Genomic DNA, 20,256 nt, shown 5'->3' with positions numbered 1-20,256 from the left:
TTTCATGGATAAGAAGGAAACTAACAAATGGATTCCTTTCATGCTTTTCTCCCTTTTTTGCTTCATTCTTTACCTAGGGTCATACCTGCTCATTTGCATGCAAGGCATGAGAATGGTCTATTCTGAACTTCTTAGTCTTGTTGTGGTATGAACCCCTTTAGCAATCTATGAACATAGTCCTCTTCTCAGAATAGTGTTTTTTAATTGCTTAGAATAAAATATAGGAAAAATAAAGTTTAGTGAAAATCAAGATGTAATTTTTTTTCTCCTATCTAGTTTCACAGCCCCCCTGAACCACTGCTGTCCTCCATGGGCTTTACCACTCCAGCCTCCCCTCCTCTTGCTTCTGCATTCTGACACTGAGCATCTAGAGTAAACTTTGCAAGATGGGAGAAGCAGTATCCTGACAAAGCTGTTTCCAAGCAGAGCTCTAGGGAAGTGAAGGAGGAGCTAGCATCAGACTGCCAACTCCTGAAGGAAAACAGATCACTGAGAGTCCTTCCTTGTCACTTGGCCTTCATTCTCAAAGAATGTAACATCAGGGAGGTGATACCATGACAAGAACGTGCATTGGATTTGAGGGAGGGAGCTGTGCTAAGTCACCAGCCTTATTTTCTCCTTCAGAGCCATCTGGGTCCAGTGGCCAGATAAGGACCAGGATGACTGGAGATTGCCTTGGATGTGAGGCAGTCAGGGTTAAGTGACTTGCCCAAGGTCACAAAGCTAGTAAGTGTCTGCTGTATGGCACAGTGAATAGAGAACACCAGCCCTGAAATCAGCATAAATACCAGATATAAAATAGACATGAGGTTTAAAATAGACAAAGGTTTTCAGAACAGTTGGACCAAAGTGGCAGCTTTCTATGACAAAATTATCTGTCACTTAGAGCAAAGCAGCATATGAAAGAGATATGTGGAAAATTTCCCCTAAATGTTTTCCTTCTCATATTGGCTTCACTGTTTTTTTCCTACAAAAACTTCAATTTTATGTAATCACAAATGTTAATTTTTACTCCCTTGACTCTCTACTCTTTTGGTCATGACATTCTTTCTCTTTTCCATAGATCTGAAAGATAATTTCTTCCTTGTTCCTCTAATAGTTTGATATAACCTTTTTTATATTATAAATTCCATATTCATTTGGAGGTCTCTTGGGATAGGGTATGAGATATTGATCTATACCCAATATCTGGCAGACTTCTTTTCAGTAGTCTCAGCAATTTCTGTTGCTTATTGAGTTCCTACTCCAGTAGATGAGATCTTTGGGTTTATTGAACATTTGTCTACCATTCTTGTTTGCTTCTGAATGTAAAGTACATGGATAATCTGCTGTTAACACTTTGGATTTACATAGTGCCAATTTTCCTGCAAACTCAGATTGTTTTCATGTATATTATTCCAGTCTCATCATCTTTGTTTGACAGGAAAAGACAAATACCCTTACCTCCATTTGATGTAGAAAGTAGTCTTTAGAAAATATGCTGCTTTTTGGTTAAAAACAGAAAATACTGTCCTTAATTCTTTGTCTCTTTTGAAGAAAAAGCTTTATAGAATTAGATGGGGATTTTTTTTCCTTTTTTTATTTGCCACAGTTGTAGGATAATAGAAAGCTTAGCAATTTCATTTAAAGAACTGTAAACCATATAAAATAAATGGATTGATTATACTAATACAAATTTTCAAAAATAGAATATTTGGACTTTTTAATTGGGGGAAAGAACTAATTAAATATGATGTGGCACAGTAAAATTATAAAATTATTGAGACAAGCTTTAATATAAGTTTAGAGTAATATCATTATTAGAGTAGCTTAATTAAAAGACAATATTTTTTCCAGAAAATGAATTAAAAAACATTACAGCATTTTTTTCTTTCTGCAGGGAATCAGCTGTTTTTGAAAAGAGTAAACAAATTCTGACCTTATCAATTCAGTGATGTACTTACAGTGATCTGCTTTTGTTCATTAGAATCTCTTGACATGGAAATGATATAAAAGAAACCATAAGCATGAGCAGTCAGTGGAACATATCACAGGCATAGTAACTACAACATTTGTTGTTCAACTAGCAATTATTTACTGTTCTAGTTTTTCTAAGGTACTTTAAAAATATTATTTAAACATTCTATCCTGGAAGTTTTTTAGAGTTGTTTTCCCATGCAGAACCAATTGGAATAACACTTGTCCCCAAATAAGGATCAATGTTATTATAGACTGATAAACTCCTAAAGAAGAATTTGTTTTTAATGGGACAGTCTTTATAACTAGAGATAAATGTACCCTTTAAAAAGGTTATGTAGTTTTCTGATCCAAATATTGGTTAGTGTTGACCGGTTGGCAAATTGTGATTAGACTGGGCTTGTTGATTCCAAGGTCAAAGTATTCAGATATTGAAAAGGGAATTCCAGATAATGGAAACTCGGCAAATTTTATAACCTTTAGTTATCAATCAGTTGCTCTATGAGCCTTATGAATAAAGAACTTGGATGTTGAGCCAGAAAAGTAATTAGCATATATCCTAATAACACTAATTTACTACATTGAATCAATTGAATCAACACCTTAAACTTATAGATGATGAAGCCTCATCAATTAAACTCCACTAAATATAGTTGAAACTTTATGACTATATATTATGCAGAAAATGGTTTGCTAAATTATTTAATAGTTTGAACTATTATGGGATAATCTTAAAATTACCAAAGAGAATAAAATTTTCCAATATTTTAAAAAGCCTTGTTACATAAAAAATTCATTATGATGGTAGATTTACCCCTAATCACTAAGACAATCCTTTTAAGAATGACAGTTGGCTAACATTTAAATAGTAACACATGACAATAAGAAAATATTCTGTAAAATATTTCTGTAAAAATATTATACAATTCAGACTTCAGCAATCTCTTAGTGATATCTCACTATACTGAATAGTAAATGCTATTTCAAGTACTGAAATGTGACCTTAGTTGACTTGAAGTTCCGGAAATAAGGTAGTTTCAGAATTGCATTTTTTAACTAGAATATTTGTTCAGAATATTTTAAAAATTTATGCAAGTAGCAGTCCACATTAATTTTATTGTGTTTTAATAATGAGTGACCTTTTAAGTTGCCATATTGTATCATGCCAAATTAAAAATAGTCTCTTTCATCATGCTTCTTTGAATAATTAAATATAACATTATAGAAACATTCTGGAAATTTTGAAGGTTTTTTTTGATGAATGTGTTTTGTTTCATCAAATCTTGTCATATTGAAATATAGTTACTGTATTCGTTAGCTAGTTTTTATTGGTATAAATTTTATATATAAAAGCTAATTCAGAATAAATATGCAAAGATCTTGAAATTTTTGATAAATAAAATAAGTAAGAAGTTGCCTAGCATCATATAGCAATAAACACAAAGTAGTTTTCCAGTTAAACTTTCTAGCCCATGAGAAATTGTTATGAATGATTATGATTTAATTTATTGTATTTTTTTCATGACCTGTGCCATTACTTTTGAGACCCTGTGATTTAACCTCATTGAGGACAGTCACCGATTTTGAAATACCATTTGTGATTACTCCTTGTTTTGTGCTCATCTTAATTTTGAATAAGGCTACTTCATCCAGTTTATGTAAAGCTGATCCATTTGTAAGTCAGGTGGTGATGAAGAAGATGATGATGATAGCAGCTATATTTGCATGGTGTTTAATGGCTTCAGAAGTACTTTATATACCTTTATTTCAATTGATCCTCATCACACAACTGTGAATTAGGTGCTACAAGTATTATCTTCATTTTGTGGATGAGGAAATTGAGGCTTAGAGAAGTTAAATAATAGTCTTGGAGCTATTAAGTGTAGGAGGCAGGATTTGAATAGAAGTCTATTTTTTTCCAAGTCTAACACCCTTTTCTGCAATCATGAGATGCACTTATTCATCAGTAGCCTCAGTTACAATAATTCTATATAGGGATATTTCCCTCACCAATATTAGAGAACATCCGCATTCCTTACAGCCATCAAGCTTTATGATTACCACTTCACTTCTTCCTTTTTAATATCTTGTTTTATTTTACCTGTTTCTTTACCTGTGTTCTTCTTTATAACTCTTTTTCTGCTTCCTTTTGCTTTCCCTACCATCTATTTTAAAATGCAAGAAAACTTTTAAAATCTTCTGTCCATAGCTCAGTTTCTCATCTATTTCAAACTTAGCTTATTAGCTAAAACTGGTTTTATGTTTTATGGGACCCATTTCATACAGCACAAAAATGTATTTTGTCTTAATGTTTATTTACATAAAGTAGTTCTGATTACAGAGAAACAACATAGGAAATAAAGGAGGCAGAAAGAAGTAAGGCAATTGGCATATTGTCAAGTAATGACAGTGATGGTGATGATAGCTGACATTTATATAGGGTTTTAAAGTATTCAGTTAAATACATGTAGAGAAGAATGCCAATTAAGTTGGCCGCAGCCTCAGTCAATTCAGCATACCTGAAATGTTTCCTAGTAGTCACACATTATACTCATTTTTAAATTTTGTTATATTATTTCTCAACTAGAATTCTACTATAGTGTCTCTTAACTAATTAGAGATGATCCCATTATATTGTCCATAGCTGATTATAGGCTATATAGGACTGATTTATTATAACTTTATTTTATACAGCACAAAAATGTGTTTGTCTTCATTTTACTTTATATGAGGCTAGTTATCTGTTGCAGGGAAACAATATAAGGAATGAAAGGGGCAGGCAGAAGGAAGGCAATTGACATTAATTATTTAGTAAGTCAGTGGAGTTTTGCAAATCCAAATGAATTGTGAGTGAATTCTAAGCTTTTTATTTCTAAAAACTTATTTAACTAAATTTTTTTTTACCTAAAAATGCTTGTATTTTTCATCAAAGAATATTTCAAGGATCGTCAATTTCTTCAATGTGAATTCTCTCTCCACTAACGAAGAGCACAGCTCCCTCACACCTCATCTACTCTTTGGTAGTAAATCTTTCTGAGTTCATTCATAATCCTTTCACTCATAGACAGTAAAAAAAAAAACATTTTTAATTGAAATCATAGTTGAAGAAAGGAGGATGTGAAATACTGAATGTTAAAATGAATTAAAACTATTCTGAAACATTTTTAAGAGATTAAATTGTATTTAAGGTTTATTTTTAACAGTGAAATGAATAATCCTGCTATCACTAAGATAATTTCTTAGGCAATTGATGAAGTACTTTTATTTATTCTCTGAGAGTTTATAATCTAAAAGAAAGTAAGATCCATCCCAAAATACTAACAGAATATTATCTCGAAGAGTGAAGTAGCTCATCCCAGGTTAGGTCTCTTGATTTAATCTACAGCTTTTCCATATTCACATTTCAAATACCCATATTTCAAAAATGAAATATGGTATTTGGTTTGATATTTTATTTGTTTTAAACTCCTGGGTGAAAAAATTCCCTTTACCAATGCAGTTGCTTAGAGGACTGAGAGCCTGTATGGGTCAGAAGTGGGACTGGAGGGGCGGCTGGGTGGCACAGTGGATAGAGCTCCAGCCCTGGAGTCAGGAGGACCTGAGTTCAAATCCAGCCTCAGACACTTAATAATTACCTAGCTGTGTGGCCTTGGGCAAGCCACTTAACCCCATTTGCCTTGCAAAAAAAACCTAAAAAAAAAAAAGAAGAAGTGGGACTGGATGTAGATCCTCTTGACTTGGAGGCCTCTTCTCTACTCACTACTATCTCCCTGGTTCTCTGGTGACATGAAGAAAGAGACATCTGCAAGGTGAGACCATGCTGGTAATTTAAAATTATGCTTGTAGATAAAGATAATTCACCATTGGTCTGAACTGTGGAAATCATGTGTTTGTTCTTGTCCTTCAGTTTTTCACATATTTATGATCTTCATCCTCAGTAATTTTAGTTGACCTTTAATATTCCCTAAATGAAGTGGAGGGATAATAACCATACTAAATATGAAATATCAGCTACAAATTCCTCTTCCAAAATAATGATTCAGAATCAGTACCCAAGTCATGTTTTGTATTGTGAAAACAAATGGTAAAATGAGATATATGTCTATTTCCATTGTAATGTGGTCAGGAGTGTTCTATTATTCTTATTGGCACAATTGCTCCCTTCCAGTGACATAAAAAAAGAATCCAAGTTTTCAAACTGAAAGGAAAAACGGACAAAAGATACATTTAAACAGAAAGAAAAAACTAAGATAGCCTAGGTGAAGCGCAGGCTGAAATACTATTATTATTTTGTAATGTGAGGCTTACTATTAGAACAGCCTCTTTAGTCATCTATGAGAAAGGTAGATTTACTTCAAAATCAAAGCCATTTATCAAGATAAGAAGATCTAATATGTTTATTAGGATTATGTTAATATTAAAGGACTCCAATGTCCATTTTTAGGAGATACTTATAAATTTTAAAGTAGTGTTTTCTTTCATAATATTCTAGATTAATTTTGCAGTTATATCACAAAGCACAACTTTGATCCAGTTATTTTATTTGCCAAATTAATGGAAATACATGGAGGCTTTTTGAGTCATTAAGAGGTAAATTATCTCTCATACAATATGTTAATCTACTGTTGGGCAGTTCCCAGTGAAAACAAAAGACCTAGTTTTTCTATGGCTTCATCATCGTCCCTTGAGCCATCACTAGTATTACCCTCTGGAAGGTATTGTCCCACAGCAGAAAAAGTACTGACTGTGAAGGAAGAGAACCCAAGTTCAGCTCCCCTTGGTGATGGTTGCCCTGGAAGCTTGGACAGGCCATTTAACTTCCTTAGACCAATTTCCACATCTGTAAAATGATGGAGTTGAAGTAGGTGGCCTCTGAAAATCCATTTAGTTCTTGGTTGATGATCCTTTGTGATCTATATGGTTTTGTTCAACTTCAAATGGCTAATTCTTGGATTTCAGTAGATAAATATATTAAATATTTTATATCTGATTATAAATATAAAATTAAACATACTGTTTTAGCCATATTTAATTGAGAAATTTAGAATATTGAAGTATTTAGCCAACTCAATATTCATCTACCCTCTCCACTCTCTACTCTTTTATAGCTTGGAATAAAAAGATAAAAATTCTATTAAATTTCTCAAATGATTTCCCAATTTGTAATAAAAAACTGACATATTTCTTTCTTGAGGAGAAAAATCATTTCTCCAACACATGTAGACTTTGTTTAAGGTTTTGATAGCAAACATTTCTTGAATGATTCATTTCCATCTGAAGTTTTTTAGTTTTACAATTGGTATTATGGTGATGGAGGGAGATCTTGCCAGGACCAAACTTAACTTAGTATTTAGTAGCTAAGGATTGATCTTTATAAGAAGTATGAAGTCTTTTGACCATTACAAAGGAGGCAGAATTTGTAAATAATTTATTCATAAAATGTTTCCAAAGCCATGAATGTAATATCACAAGCATTCCCTGTGCTAAATTATAAATTACTTGAGGATAGAAAAATGTGTCTTATTCATTTCAGTGCTTAGTGCAGTGTCTGATATTTAGTAAGTATTCTAGACTTTTAAAATTATTTTTATTATTATTTCTGTATGCCTACATTGCCTTGCACATAGTAGCTATTCAAATGTTTGTTGAATGAATATATGAAATGCTATGTGATACTTATTCAATAAAATCTTAATTTTAATTTGATATCACAAATGTTAATTTTAAAAATCATTTTAATAATACTTTAAAAAGTCCTATTATCTATAAAAAATCTGACTTTTATTATTGTAAGAACAATAATTTATCTGGCCTGCCTTTGTGGCACTAATAAAAATACTGCTGCTCTTTCTAGGAAGTTTGTGGAATAAAATAGAATACTGAATATAGAAAATAGAGTATTGAATATAGAAAATAGAATAAAAAAAGAATATTGAAACAACCTTGCGTGAAAACCATGTCTGTGTTTTGTGTACTGTATTGATATATTCATCACATCTCAAGATAATTATCTAGCTGATGAAGCAGCCCTTCATAGAAAGACAGTAGATGGGCTAACAACTTGAAGAAAGGTCATCAATGCTGATTGTTTTTTGAAAAATACATGGATAGATTTGATATGTTAGATTTGGAAATTATAGAATTATGGGCATCCTTTTATGTTTGAATGAGGCCCTTTTAGTTAAGTAAAGGTAATGCTTTACACAACCTTATTTTCTCAAAAATAAGAATTCAAAAGCATTAGGTAATTAAGATGAGTTTGATCCCATTTGTGGTTGGTAAAGGAAAGATATGAGTATGTCATTTCCTTTCTAAATTTTTTAGGTAGATACCTTGGCAGGTAACTCTAGCCTTTTAGAAAAATATGAGAAAATAAAATTGAACTGTGGGCTGTATGAACCAATAAATTGATCCACTAAGGTATTACACACATACACACATACATATACATATGCGCCCATGTAAAAAGCAAAAATATTTACAGAAACAACAGAATTAATCTTGAGAATAATAATGATGTAAATAATAAGCTGCAAATTAAGCATTTCACATATTTCTGATAACCTCATCCTCCACAAACTTATACAGGTGCTGTGTATCTAGTATGATTCCCATCTACCATGTCATTTTAGGGAGCTCTTCAAAATATCAGATGTCCTAAATAATTATATAATAGAAGCATAACATTCATAGCTATACCTTATATCAACATCTTAACAGAAGATCATTTAACAAAAGTCTGACCATACATTGTCACAGATCCAATTTGGGGTGCAACACCCCTAGTATTTGGAAATTTTGTGTTATGTACCTTTGTCTCTGCCACAACTACCATTAGCTCAAGTATCTGATTCCTCTTAGCTGACAACATTGAGTATTCCCAAACAATTGATATTTTTGTTGGATCAACAGACACTTTTTTGAATTAAATTATCCAGGATATTGACTATCAAATAAAATGGGTGGGAATAGAATGCTCACTTTAGGCAAAGTTTCTTCCTACCCAAGGATCATGTAACCAGCTCTTATATTAATTAATTCTGTAGGTGTTAATGATAAAAATGACTAAAAAGAGAGGTTCTAAATTCAAATGATAGGAAAAGTTTAAATAGAAGGTGGGATAATTGATTTTATTATAAAAGCAACCATAACAATTTAATACTGTTGAAAAATAGGTATGTTGCTAAACTTTTAACTATTATTTCTTCTGTGATAGAACATTTGTTAAGCAGATGATCATATAAGTGATTGCTGCTATACTGTATATATTTGTATATAAGTACCATATACATATTTATGAGGCTTTTTTCTTTTATCATTTGCTTTAAATAAAACATACTAAATAATTTTCTCTTTTAAAAATGTAATTAGAAAGCCAACTTTTCAATCACATTCTCAGGGTGATTTTATTTCACAAGAATTGACATTTTCTTTAACAGAGTGGATCTCTGATTTCCTAATGGAAAGCCATGGTGGGGGAAGACTCAGTTTACATTAATTTGTTTTATAGAACATTTTACTAATGCATCTATACCATCAAAGAAGGTGTACTTTTACTAGAAAGTTTTGAGTAGCCAACATTGAATTCATTATTGTAGTAGGAAAGGTGAGAAAAATATACTGTTCTTAGTCAAATTCTATTATATGTATGTACACATTTGTCTTGAGTTTTCTTAGTCTGTTTCAAGCATTACATGTTTTTGTAAGGTTTAATGTCTATTTCCAAAATGAAATGTAGTACAAAAAAGAGAAATTAAGAAAAAAAGACTAAGAAAATGCTTAAATAGAGTTTCTAATACATATATTCAAATAAAAATTTTAAATTAAGGAATATCTCTTTGGAACTGAGTGGCCAAGTTTCTTAAAATTCAGATAGCCTAGATAAGCCATTATAGAGTTTCCAAGTCAAATATAATCTTGCATACTGGGGAATGATCAGAACAACTTTCAGTTCTCTCACTTCTCATTTCATTGAAAGGATTTGTCACATGAATTGAAATCTAAACACTATGCCTAACTGCCCCAGAAAAAAAGTAATATAAATCCACAAGAAAAGAGCCTTCAAATACAACAAAAGCTGTTCAGCAAGTAGCTTCCTATTATAAGCTTAGCCATCCAACAGTGATAGCAAGAGCAATTTGACTTAATCTTCTCAACAAGTTGTTTTCTTTACAATCTTTCAGGTGGAAAAATGAGAGGACTCTATAGAACAGAAAAGATTTAGAGAAGATTTGGGGATAGCTACTTTTCAAGCTATGGTGATAATAGCTAAATGATAAAAATTTTTATAAAGTCATATATATGTGTGTATCTATACATATTCACATATATGAATATATACACATACTTTTCCATTAATTTTTTTTTACCCATTATGGTATGCTTGTTATTCTGAGTACTGAATTCTATTGCATCTTTGGCAGTTTTGAACCCAGTAATGGGCCAATTGTTGGTGACCTGTCCAAAAACCAGTTCTAGCTAACTTCAAGTAGATTCAACACCAGGTGGTCCATAATGTGAATTTTTCAATCACCCTCTTAAGGCTATGTTTTGGTAGTAAGACATAGTCTAGTTAAATATTATGTTATTAAATCATAATAGCTTGAAGTTGTCTATTTTTCCATAGTGACTTTGTAAAATGATTTCTCAAGTCATCTTCTCTATTTTCCTTGTTAGCTCTGTAAGAGCAAAGTTTTGGTGTGATAAAATTGTAGATTTTATGGTAGCAGAGAAGAGTTCTTTAGCTCATTGGTGTTAGTGTAGTTGTCATTCACTCTACATTTAGAAAATCACCTAATCATTATTGCTGCTGAAAAAGTAAGTTTTTGAAAGTTATTTACTCAAGTCATTTATTGTGTGAACTTAATTTGCCAGTAGACTCTGTATGAAACTCTTCTGGGAATACAAAGAAAGGGTAAAACAGTCCCTGCCTGCCCTCAAGGACTTATGCTCTAAAGGGAAGTTAACTTCTAAATAAGTAGGTGTAGATAGGATAGTACAGAGTAGATGAAAGATAATTTCAAAAGAGAAGTACTGGCATTTGGGGTTGGAGAGTATCAGTAAGGACTTCTTATAGATAGTGTTATTTGAGTTACCTTGAAAGAACCCAGTGAAACCAAGAGTTGGAGATGAAGGGGCAGAACATTCCATGCATGGAGGAGGAAGATGGAATGTCATGCCCAGGAGTGGCAAATAGAACTGTGTTGCTGGATGATAGAGAATATCCTAGGGTGGGAGGGGGAGGGGTTAAAGGATAAGAAGACTGGAAGTGGAGAATGGGGTCAGGCTGATGTCAAATAGGGGAGTTTATATTTGATGCTGGAGGCAATAACAAACCTGTAGCTCATTCAGGATGTCACACCTCAGAATTCTATCATAGAGCCTTATTCCAGCGAGGCAGCTTGCTTTTTTATTTCTTGATTTCCTTCTGAAGATTCCCAAAGAAGAAAAATTGGAAAAGTTGACATTAGTACTAATACATAGAATTCCCAAGTAGTTGATATTTTTAAAAGTTGGGGGGAAATATGTAATTATAATGAGAGATTTGGAATAAAGTTCTAATTGTGAGGTATTCATCTCCCCTCAGATAAGGCACCAAATAAAAGCACTGTGGGGGTAATGCCAGTTTTAGAACTTTCTCCTTTCTTCTCACAAATTCTCTCTGATAATCATGACTTCTATTTAGTCTAGAGGAAGTCTGGTAGAGATAAACCATGGGAACAATTATTTTGGAGAGATGCCATTAACAGACTGTGATAAAAAGAAAAGACAACAAGGATCATTGGAAAGGAATAATGGAAGATGGTGAGTCATTTGAACATGTATTGAACATTCATTGTATGTAAATCTATACACTAGACTGGAACTCTAAAGGATTAGGAAGGAAGTAGAAAATAGTCTTTGTCCTTAAGATATTGACTGTTGGCAAACTGTTGACGATATGTAAATACATGGGGGAAAGGGTATGTTATTAGGGAAAGGAAAGATGGGTCTGGAGAATATCTTGGATGTTCAGATACAGAAGCCTCTTCATATTTGGAAAATTCTTGAAGAAAAATATGTTAGTATTTCAGTTAGTAAAATGACTGCTCATTTAGCTGTAATATCCCTTTGGGCTGGTTCTGTGAAATCAATAAAAACAAAGCTAAAGAAAAGCTATTCTGTTTTAGGCAATATGTAATTAAGCCATAGAAATCAGTGCCATCCAGAATATTACCACGCCCCAAAGGATTAAGTACTGGTATGAATAAAAATAGTACCGATTATTGTTCTCACTGGAGTGAAATTATAAGGACTGTCAATCATCCTGTTTCAGGGTAAAGTTGATTATTGGCTAGGTTCAGGAATATCTCCTCATTTTCTTATTGCATAAGGTTGGGAATTTTAGCTTTTTCTTTCTTTAAAGGGTATATTAGCCTATAAGATATGACAGTAGATTCATCCTGGGGTGGTGTTGCAGAATTTAAATTAGTCAACCAGCTAGCTTTTATTAAGTGCCTACTATGTTTGAAGCACTGTGCTAAGCACTGTGGATATAAAGAAAGATAGAAGACAGTCTCTGATTTCAAGAAGCTTATAAATGTAATGGGGGAGATTTATGTAAGTTAAATTGGAATTAATCATAAAAGGAAGATACTAGAATTAAGGGGGATTGAGAAAGGTTCCCTGTAGAAGATGAGGTTAAAGCTGGAATTTGAAGGAAACTAGAAGACATTGAAGGGGAGGAAGTATGTTCCAGATGTTAAGGGCTGTTAAGGGGTCCCCGGAGCTTGTCTTTCACAGGCATTATGACAGTAAGTGGAAATGCTTAGAACCTGGGAAGGAAAACCAGTGACACTAAATGGCAAAGTATGTGTAAGGGGTGGTTGGGTATAAAGTTTAAGAAAATTGGAAAGGTAAGCAGGAGTAATGGTAGGAATGGCTTTAAAAGCCAAACAAGGGATTTTATATTTGATCTTGGAAATAGTGGAGAGAAACTGGAGTTGATTGGATGGGAGGTCAGGGTGATTTTAAGATGTCAGATCCTTGCTTTAAGAAGATCAATTTGATAGCTGATTAAACAGATAGAGACTTGTAGCAAGGAGACCAACTTGAAGATTATTTTAATAGTAATGGCAGTTTCTGCATCTTCATACACGCACTTGTAGTTCCTGTGATTGATAAGCTCACCACTCCAATGGCAAAAACAAATTCATCATGTGTGCACATAAAGAGAATTAGCAAAGTTTGATCGTTATGATATTATAATGGCCTTTCGTGTTCCCACTGGCTTCAAAATATTAGATATTACTTACAAACCAAGAGTAAAATGTTAAGAATTGTGGCACTTTGACCATATTTGTTAGACACCTGTAAGATTGTAGAGAAATAAACGTTAGAAAAATAGAATGTAGTGCATACATAACTTAAAGAAACCAAAGTGTTGAGTTTGTGTCAGCTGAAAAAAGTTAATATGAAGCAAGTAGAGGGATAGTGGCAGAATGAATCTATTGATCCGTGTGTCCACCATTACTTTTTTGAGAAATACTTATCTTTGGATCTTCTTAAATATTTGAACATATAGATTTATCAAGTTATCAAAACTGCCTCTTTAACTGTATACAAAGTGATTCTTCTCTTGGGTAAAGGGTTTTATCAATTGGATAAAGAAATGTGGAAATCCCCGAGTTTCTTTTTTATATAGTTCAAACAAATTTTTCACTATTTTGGGTGGTTATCTTCAGAGCAGCAGTTTGAAATCAGTAAATGATGTAAATTTTCTTATGTTTTTTTTTGAAAGACAAATGGGGCTAAGTGGCTTGCCAAGGCACACAGCTAGGTAATTATTAAGTGTCTGAGGTCAAATCTGAACTCAGGTCTTCCTGACTCCAGGGCCAGTGCTCTTTCCACTGTGCCACCTAGATGCCCTTAAATGATATAGTTTAATTTGTAGACCCCCATTATTTATTTTACAAAGGTCCATTTTTTATATCCCCTGGGAAATGATGGCATTAGTAAATGAAACATTTTGGAGGTATATGTTTCTTTATATGTAATTTTAGATTAGCTTTGAATACTGTAAGATTGTAAATGACCTTTACATTTTATCCATTTTTATACACAGGTGACCATCCCAAAGGCTTATTAGATCTTCATCATTGCAAACCTAACTTGTGAAGGCCACTGAAAACCCAGGACAGATGCAAAATTATTTTAGCTAATGGGCTTAATTAGAGAGAAAAAGAAAAACCATTATGATTGAACAGGCATTTCTACTGGTTACCTTTATGATACATCAGAATATCTACAACTTGATGGATGCTAGAAGGTTTTTAAATCACCCAAGAGGTCAACTGAATTTAAAGGCTCTTAAAGTGTCTAACTTTACTTGTAAATGCACCTTTCTGTCCCAGCCAAATAAATCAGAGTTTGTTGTTTCCTTCAAACCACCTTTCTCTTTTGTATCTCATATTATGGGATCAAAGATCTCTTCAAGGGAGCTGGAAGGAGCCTTAGAGATCATCTGGTTCAATTCCCTTGTTTTTCAGAGGAAACTGAGACCCTTAGAATTGCCAATCACATAGGTGATAATAAGTGACTAGGTGGGGATCCACTAAGCCATTTCTTCTTTATAGGAAGACCAGTTCACTTCCTCCTCATCTCTCCACCCCCACCCTCTTCTATTTTAGGATCTAATTTAAATTCCAGGAAGGATTCTTCAATTAACCCCACCTGCTGATTCTAGTTTTGCTAGTGAATCAATTTCATCTGTTTCTTTAAAAAGTTCATAAAATGTGCTTTTAAGAAGACCTAATATAGGAAAATTTAAACTTGTAAATCAGATGAGTTGCTCTTTTCTGAAGGGGGAGTGGAAGTCACAGGAAACTAAATAAAAAAGATCAGAAGACATAAATGCTCTCTGCTCAAAAGCTGCCTTTCTGAACTCATCAGACAAAAGATAATACTTTAGAAGTCATTTTGAAATATTTGATATATTAACTACAGTCTTCAAGGATCATAAAACTTGGAATGTCATATCTTATCTCAGCAGCTGTTTGCAAAAGCAATTTGAGACCATAGGCCAACTTACATGGGTTCTACTGCAGTTGTTGTTTTTTCAGTATGAGTCCATGAGTTGGTTTTTTGGGTTTGGTTTTGTTCCTTAAAGAGTAGACCTTCAGAATTTGTTACACAAAAAATACTAAAAACAAACAAACAAAAAAAAACCTCACCACACAAGTTTTAAGCACAGGGATTAGTGAAAACTCGACTTTTACTCATTTTCCATCAAGAGAAAAACAAATTATTGCTATGGCATGAGGCCAGAGCAGATGAGACTTATGAAAGAGATCACACTCTCTTGTGAACCTTTAGTAGGCTGCCACTAAAAGGTCTTTATTTGAATGTTGTGTTTTTGCAACTACAGGTAAATATATGTGTTTAGTGTAGCTGAATATAGCATATCCTGACATATTGGTTGACAAGTATTCTTATTAGAAGGATTTATTATGCTTATGAAAATTACCCCAGGTTCCCTTAAATATGGATTTCCCAGGTACACTAATAATCCATAGTTAAGTTAGTAAGTATAGTGTTAAAAAGCAAGAGAGCATTAGAGCCATAGCATCTTAAAGTTTTTACTAACAACTGAAGATAATAATGACTAACTCTGATAGTGCTTTAAGGTTTAAAACAAACCAAACACTTTATACTTATTATCTCATTTGATCTTCACAAGAATCCTGGGAAGTAGATTAATATTATTATTATTATTATTATCATTATCATTATTATTATTACCATTTGAAAGAGGAGGACACTATTGTGATAAGCTTTTGGCATTTCCTTCGGGTCCTAGAGATAGCTAGGACAGCTAGATGGTTCAATGGATAGAGCACTGGCCTTGGAGTTAGGAGGATGGGATTTTGAATCCAGCCTTGGACACCAGACACTAGCTGTGTGACCTTGGGCAAGTCATTTAACCTTGATTATATTGGATAAAGGGTTTTAATCAATTGGATAAAGAAATGTGGAAAGCCCTGAGTTTCTCTTTTATATAGCTCAAACAAACTTTTCACCATTTTGGATGGTTATCTTCAGAACAGCAGTTTGAAATCAGTAAATGATGTAATTTTTTTAGGTTGTTTTTTTTTTGAAAGGTAAATGGGGTTAAGTGGCTTGCCCAAGGGCAAGGCTTGACCAGGACCTGATTCATATATGACCACTGGACCCAGATGGCTCTGGAGGAGAAAATGAAGCTGGTGACTTAGTACAACATCCTTCACTCAAATCCAATTCACATGCTTGTCAGATAGCTAGTATCTGAGGCAGAATTCTGTCTGGGTCTTTCTGACTCCCAAGTTTAGTGACCAGTGACCAGTCATTCTACTACTCTGTAGTTTTAAGCATTTAGATAAAAGTATCTTGGAAATTCTAACCATCTAATGATTCAAGGAGGAAACATTTGATTTATATGCTTTTAAGGTACATTCCTTTTGCATAAGTGATATCTCATATATGATAGGCATTTCATGCAAGGACGAATGAAACAAAATTTCCTCAAGATCAGGGTTCATAAACCCCAAAGGAATCTATTCTTTAATAGGGGAATCCATGAACTGGAATGGGAAGTAGTTACATTTTTACTTTCATTGGGTTTTAATTGAAAATGAACATCTTCCATCATTGAAAAATGTGATTTGGAGAAGGGATCCCTAAGCTTCATCAGAATGTCATAGGATTTGGTTATACTTATAGGAAGTAATAAAAAAAGTTGTAAAAAAAATCAAATCACATAAAACCTCTATTCTAATGATACCTGTAGGAAAAACTTAAGTTTATATTTTGTTATTATCATAATTATTAAAGTCATCATCATAACTAGTGTTTAGGTCAGAGAAGAGAGCCTCAGCAGAGCTGTGTGTTAGCTCTGTTATATAAAGACTTCTCTTTTGGATGTTGCAAATTAGCCAGTTTGGTGCCCTTATCTTGATCTATCACAAACCTAGAAGAATGGGTTCAGATACCTCTTCTGGCTCTGGCATGGGAAAAAGAAAATGGTTTTGGAAGCTACTTAGAGTTAGATTTTTCAGATTACAATGCCACTTTCAATATTCCTTTGCCTGGGTTCTTTGCTTACGAAGTAGCAATAGCCCCAACAATGCCACAAAGTAAGGGACATTTGCAAGAAGCTGGTTGCATTATCAAACTTGTAATTTCTAAGTCTTAGAAATTTCATGCCTTTCTCTCACGAATAGCTAGGTAGGGCATATCTCCTTGTTGCCATGGTTTCATTTGAGTTCTGATATTCATCCCCTTTACTGCCTTTCTAGCTTTTGACAGCTTAAATTTATTACCCTTCCTAATTTTTCCATGTATTGACATCTGTTTCACACATGATATTAAAGAAAATGGCCTCAGATCTCTATGCTTCTAATTAAATCTGGTACCAGACCATGGCTGACTCATTGCCTGTAACTATACTGGAGTTCATATTCCTGAGGCAGTCTGGTTAAGTGAAATGCAGCAACTCTTTCTAGGAACCTTTATTTCTTGAATGCCAGGCTTCTTTCCATTGCAATCTGAGCCAAAACTGAGCATATTTGCTTCAGATTCATTTTATGCGACAATTGCTTTTTTCTTTCTTTTTTTTTAACTTCTAGTTAGGAAGATTTTTTTTAAATGGTCTTGTATGAATTGCATGACATTTTGTTGAATACTTTTCCAAAATAGAAGCAAACCCTTTGAAATATGTTCGCCAAGTCCTGAAAAGATCAACAGGGAGAGAACAATTTTCATAAGATTATTTCTAAGGAAAGTGAAGGCTCCTTATACATTATTCATAAAAAATGCTTAGAAAAAGTGTATTTTTATTTTCCTTGCAGCATTTCTGGAAGTATTTTTGATGGTAGATGTTTCAAAAGACATGTCACTAGGGCTTTGAATTGAAAGAAAAAGTTTTAATCTCCTATCTATCAAGTCAATTTGAGAATAACTTTCCTTAATGTTCATCCAAAAGAGCATTCATTGAATCTCAAATTCTTCAGAATGCAAACGTAACTAGCAAATGTCCTCCCTGGGACGAGTGACACAAGCTATGCCTCCAATTCAGTTGAGATTTCCTAATTATTGTTAATTAAGTTCTAAGCTCAGTTATTTCAGTGTACTTGTTGTGAAAGTGCTGTCAGAACCCCTCGAAATTTTGATACCCAGAGACTAAACTTTGGCAACTCTCTCTAGTTATAGCTCTGACAAGATCCCATCTATTCACAAGCCATGGTGGGACTGATGACAAACGATAGTCTTATTGGAAGCAGTATGATATATAGCTGTGGTTCTTAAACTTTTGATGACAGGATTCCTTTACTGTCTTAAAAATCACTTACCAAAAAGATTTTGTTTGTCTGGGTTATTTCTATTGATACTTACCATATTAAAAATGAACATGTTTCGGAATCATCATAAGAATAGTTTTGACTTCATGACCCTCTTGAAAGGAATTTGGAGGGATCTGCAGGGCTCACCGGATCACAGTATATGTACAGGAAAGAACTTGCCCATCAACCCAAGTATGGACCTTGCATTTGAATCTTGGGTCTGACATTTCCTGGCTTTGTGATCATGGGCCCTCAGACTTGTTTCCTGATTTGTGAAGTAGTGATAATAATGACTCCCAGGATTGCTATGAGGTGCTTTGTAAAAATTTAAAGCACCATATTTGTGATGTCATTACCAAATATGTAGATCCCATTCCTTCCATATTTTCTCATCCTATGTAACTCTTCTTTATGCTCCCTATAATTTTACCACAATATCTATAGACATCGTCACCACACGATTTGTAGGATTTGAGGCTTTGAGATCATCTGACATCAAGTGAGCATCAATTCAACATGCGAGCTGTTCACTAGTTATCTCTTGCCCTCCTCCCCGCCCCGTTAATTGTCCCCCTGATGATACCTTTTGCTCTTCCTGCATCATTCTTTGTGATATATTGCAACCTTGATCATTTCTAAATTCTAAATCATTTTAACCCCAATGCTCTTCATATATCCAGAAATGTATGAAAGCTAGTCATGTAACTATGCTCTCTGGAAATTGAAGTTTAATATTATCTTCTTCATCATCATCAGCAGCAGCAGCAGCAGCTCATTTTCATCCCAAATGAAATAAATAAATTACTTCCTTAGACACTTGAGTAAGATTTCGTTTAAGATTTTCAGGTCACCATTTGTCCATTGGAAAGGCTTTCCAGGATTCATATGCAATGAAAAACACATTTCCTGAATTCTCATTCTGAACCATGTCTCTTTTCTTTGGCAATAATGTCTTAGACATTCAGATTAAAAAAGGAAAACAAAACAAATGAAGAAGTGCAAATGCTGTGTTCGCCTTCTGTGGCTTCTACTATCACAACAGAATCACAACCAAAAGGAGGAAGGAAGATTAAAGTCATGCTACTCAAATCCTCCAAAAGAGATTAAAGCTGAAATTGGTCTTCTAGCTTCAATTGGCAAGTAAGATGCAGCACTCATGGTGACTGCTTCATAACTACCAAGGGGTTGTCTTACTCCAAGCTAAAAAGCACTTGAGTTCTTTAAAAAAAAATTAAAAACCATTCCTCTTAGTCACCCAGGTTTTGAAGGCAATGATAAGGTGTACGACTTTGAACTTTATTTCCCAAAGCCATTTATGACACAACATGATTTTACTCCTAGCTATTCTTTCTACTAAATCTCCACTGTTGAGGAAATATGAACTATTGGGTAAGAAGACACCACAATTCCATTAGAATTGCCTTGGCTAATGTGTGAAGGTGATAATAATGAAGGTTATGATTGTTTTGAAATGCTACAAAATACATAGGAACCATTTGTTTAATCGGGTACAAGAATATAAAAATTAATAATTTGGAATCAGGAAGACATAATTAACATACTGCCACAGATATTTACTAGCCTTGTAACACTGAGCAAATCACTTTAACTCTCTATACCTCAGTTTCTTCATCTACAAAATAGAGGGGTTAGACTCCATGAAACTTCTAAAAAATTTTTCAACTCTAAATCTATGATTGATGTTTATAATGCATCATGTATCTGGGAGTCAGAAAGAGCTGGATTTAGGTTATGCCTTTGAAACATATTAATGTTTTAAGTCACAGTGTCCCCAGGCAACTCTCTAAAAACTTATAGTAATAGATGAGTTGTAGATCTGTATGGGTGGAGGGAATTTCTATACCTGAGAATTCTTCACAGAAAATAACAGATTCAGACTCTTCCTCATCTCCCCCCAAAATTATATTCTTAGGGCTGTTTGAGG

General features: G+C 33.6%; 1 protein-coding gene across 1 annotated transcript in view; it reads left to right on the top strand.

Annotated features, from left to right (window-relative positions):
• The window catches only part of LOC141492575 (phosphatidylinositol 5-phosphate 4-kinase type-2 alpha-like), a 42,052-nt gene extending 22,506 nt beyond the window's left edge, over positions 1-19,546 (top strand). The window contains exons 2-3 of the mRNA XM_074192986.1: positions 11,642-11,760; positions 14,060-19,546. Of these exons, the coding sequence (XP_074049087.1) occupies positions 11,642-11,760; positions 14,060-14,063 (123 nt within the window). The 3' untranslated portion in view covers positions 14,064-19,546. The remainder of the gene's footprint in view (positions 1-11,641; positions 11,761-14,059) is intronic.
• The last annotated feature ends 710 nt before the right edge of the window (positions 19,547-20,256 follow it).

This window comes from Macrotis lagotis, chromosome 7 (genome assembly GCF_037893015.1).
Source record: "Macrotis lagotis isolate mMagLag1 chromosome 7, bilby.v1.9.chrom.fasta, whole genome shotgun sequence".
Taxonomy (NCBI): domain Eukaryota; kingdom Metazoa; phylum Chordata; class Mammalia; order Peramelemorphia; family Peramelidae; genus Macrotis; species Macrotis lagotis.
The sequence above is the reverse complement of the archived record's forward strand: the minus strand, read 5'-3'. Positions and strand labels throughout refer to the sequence as shown.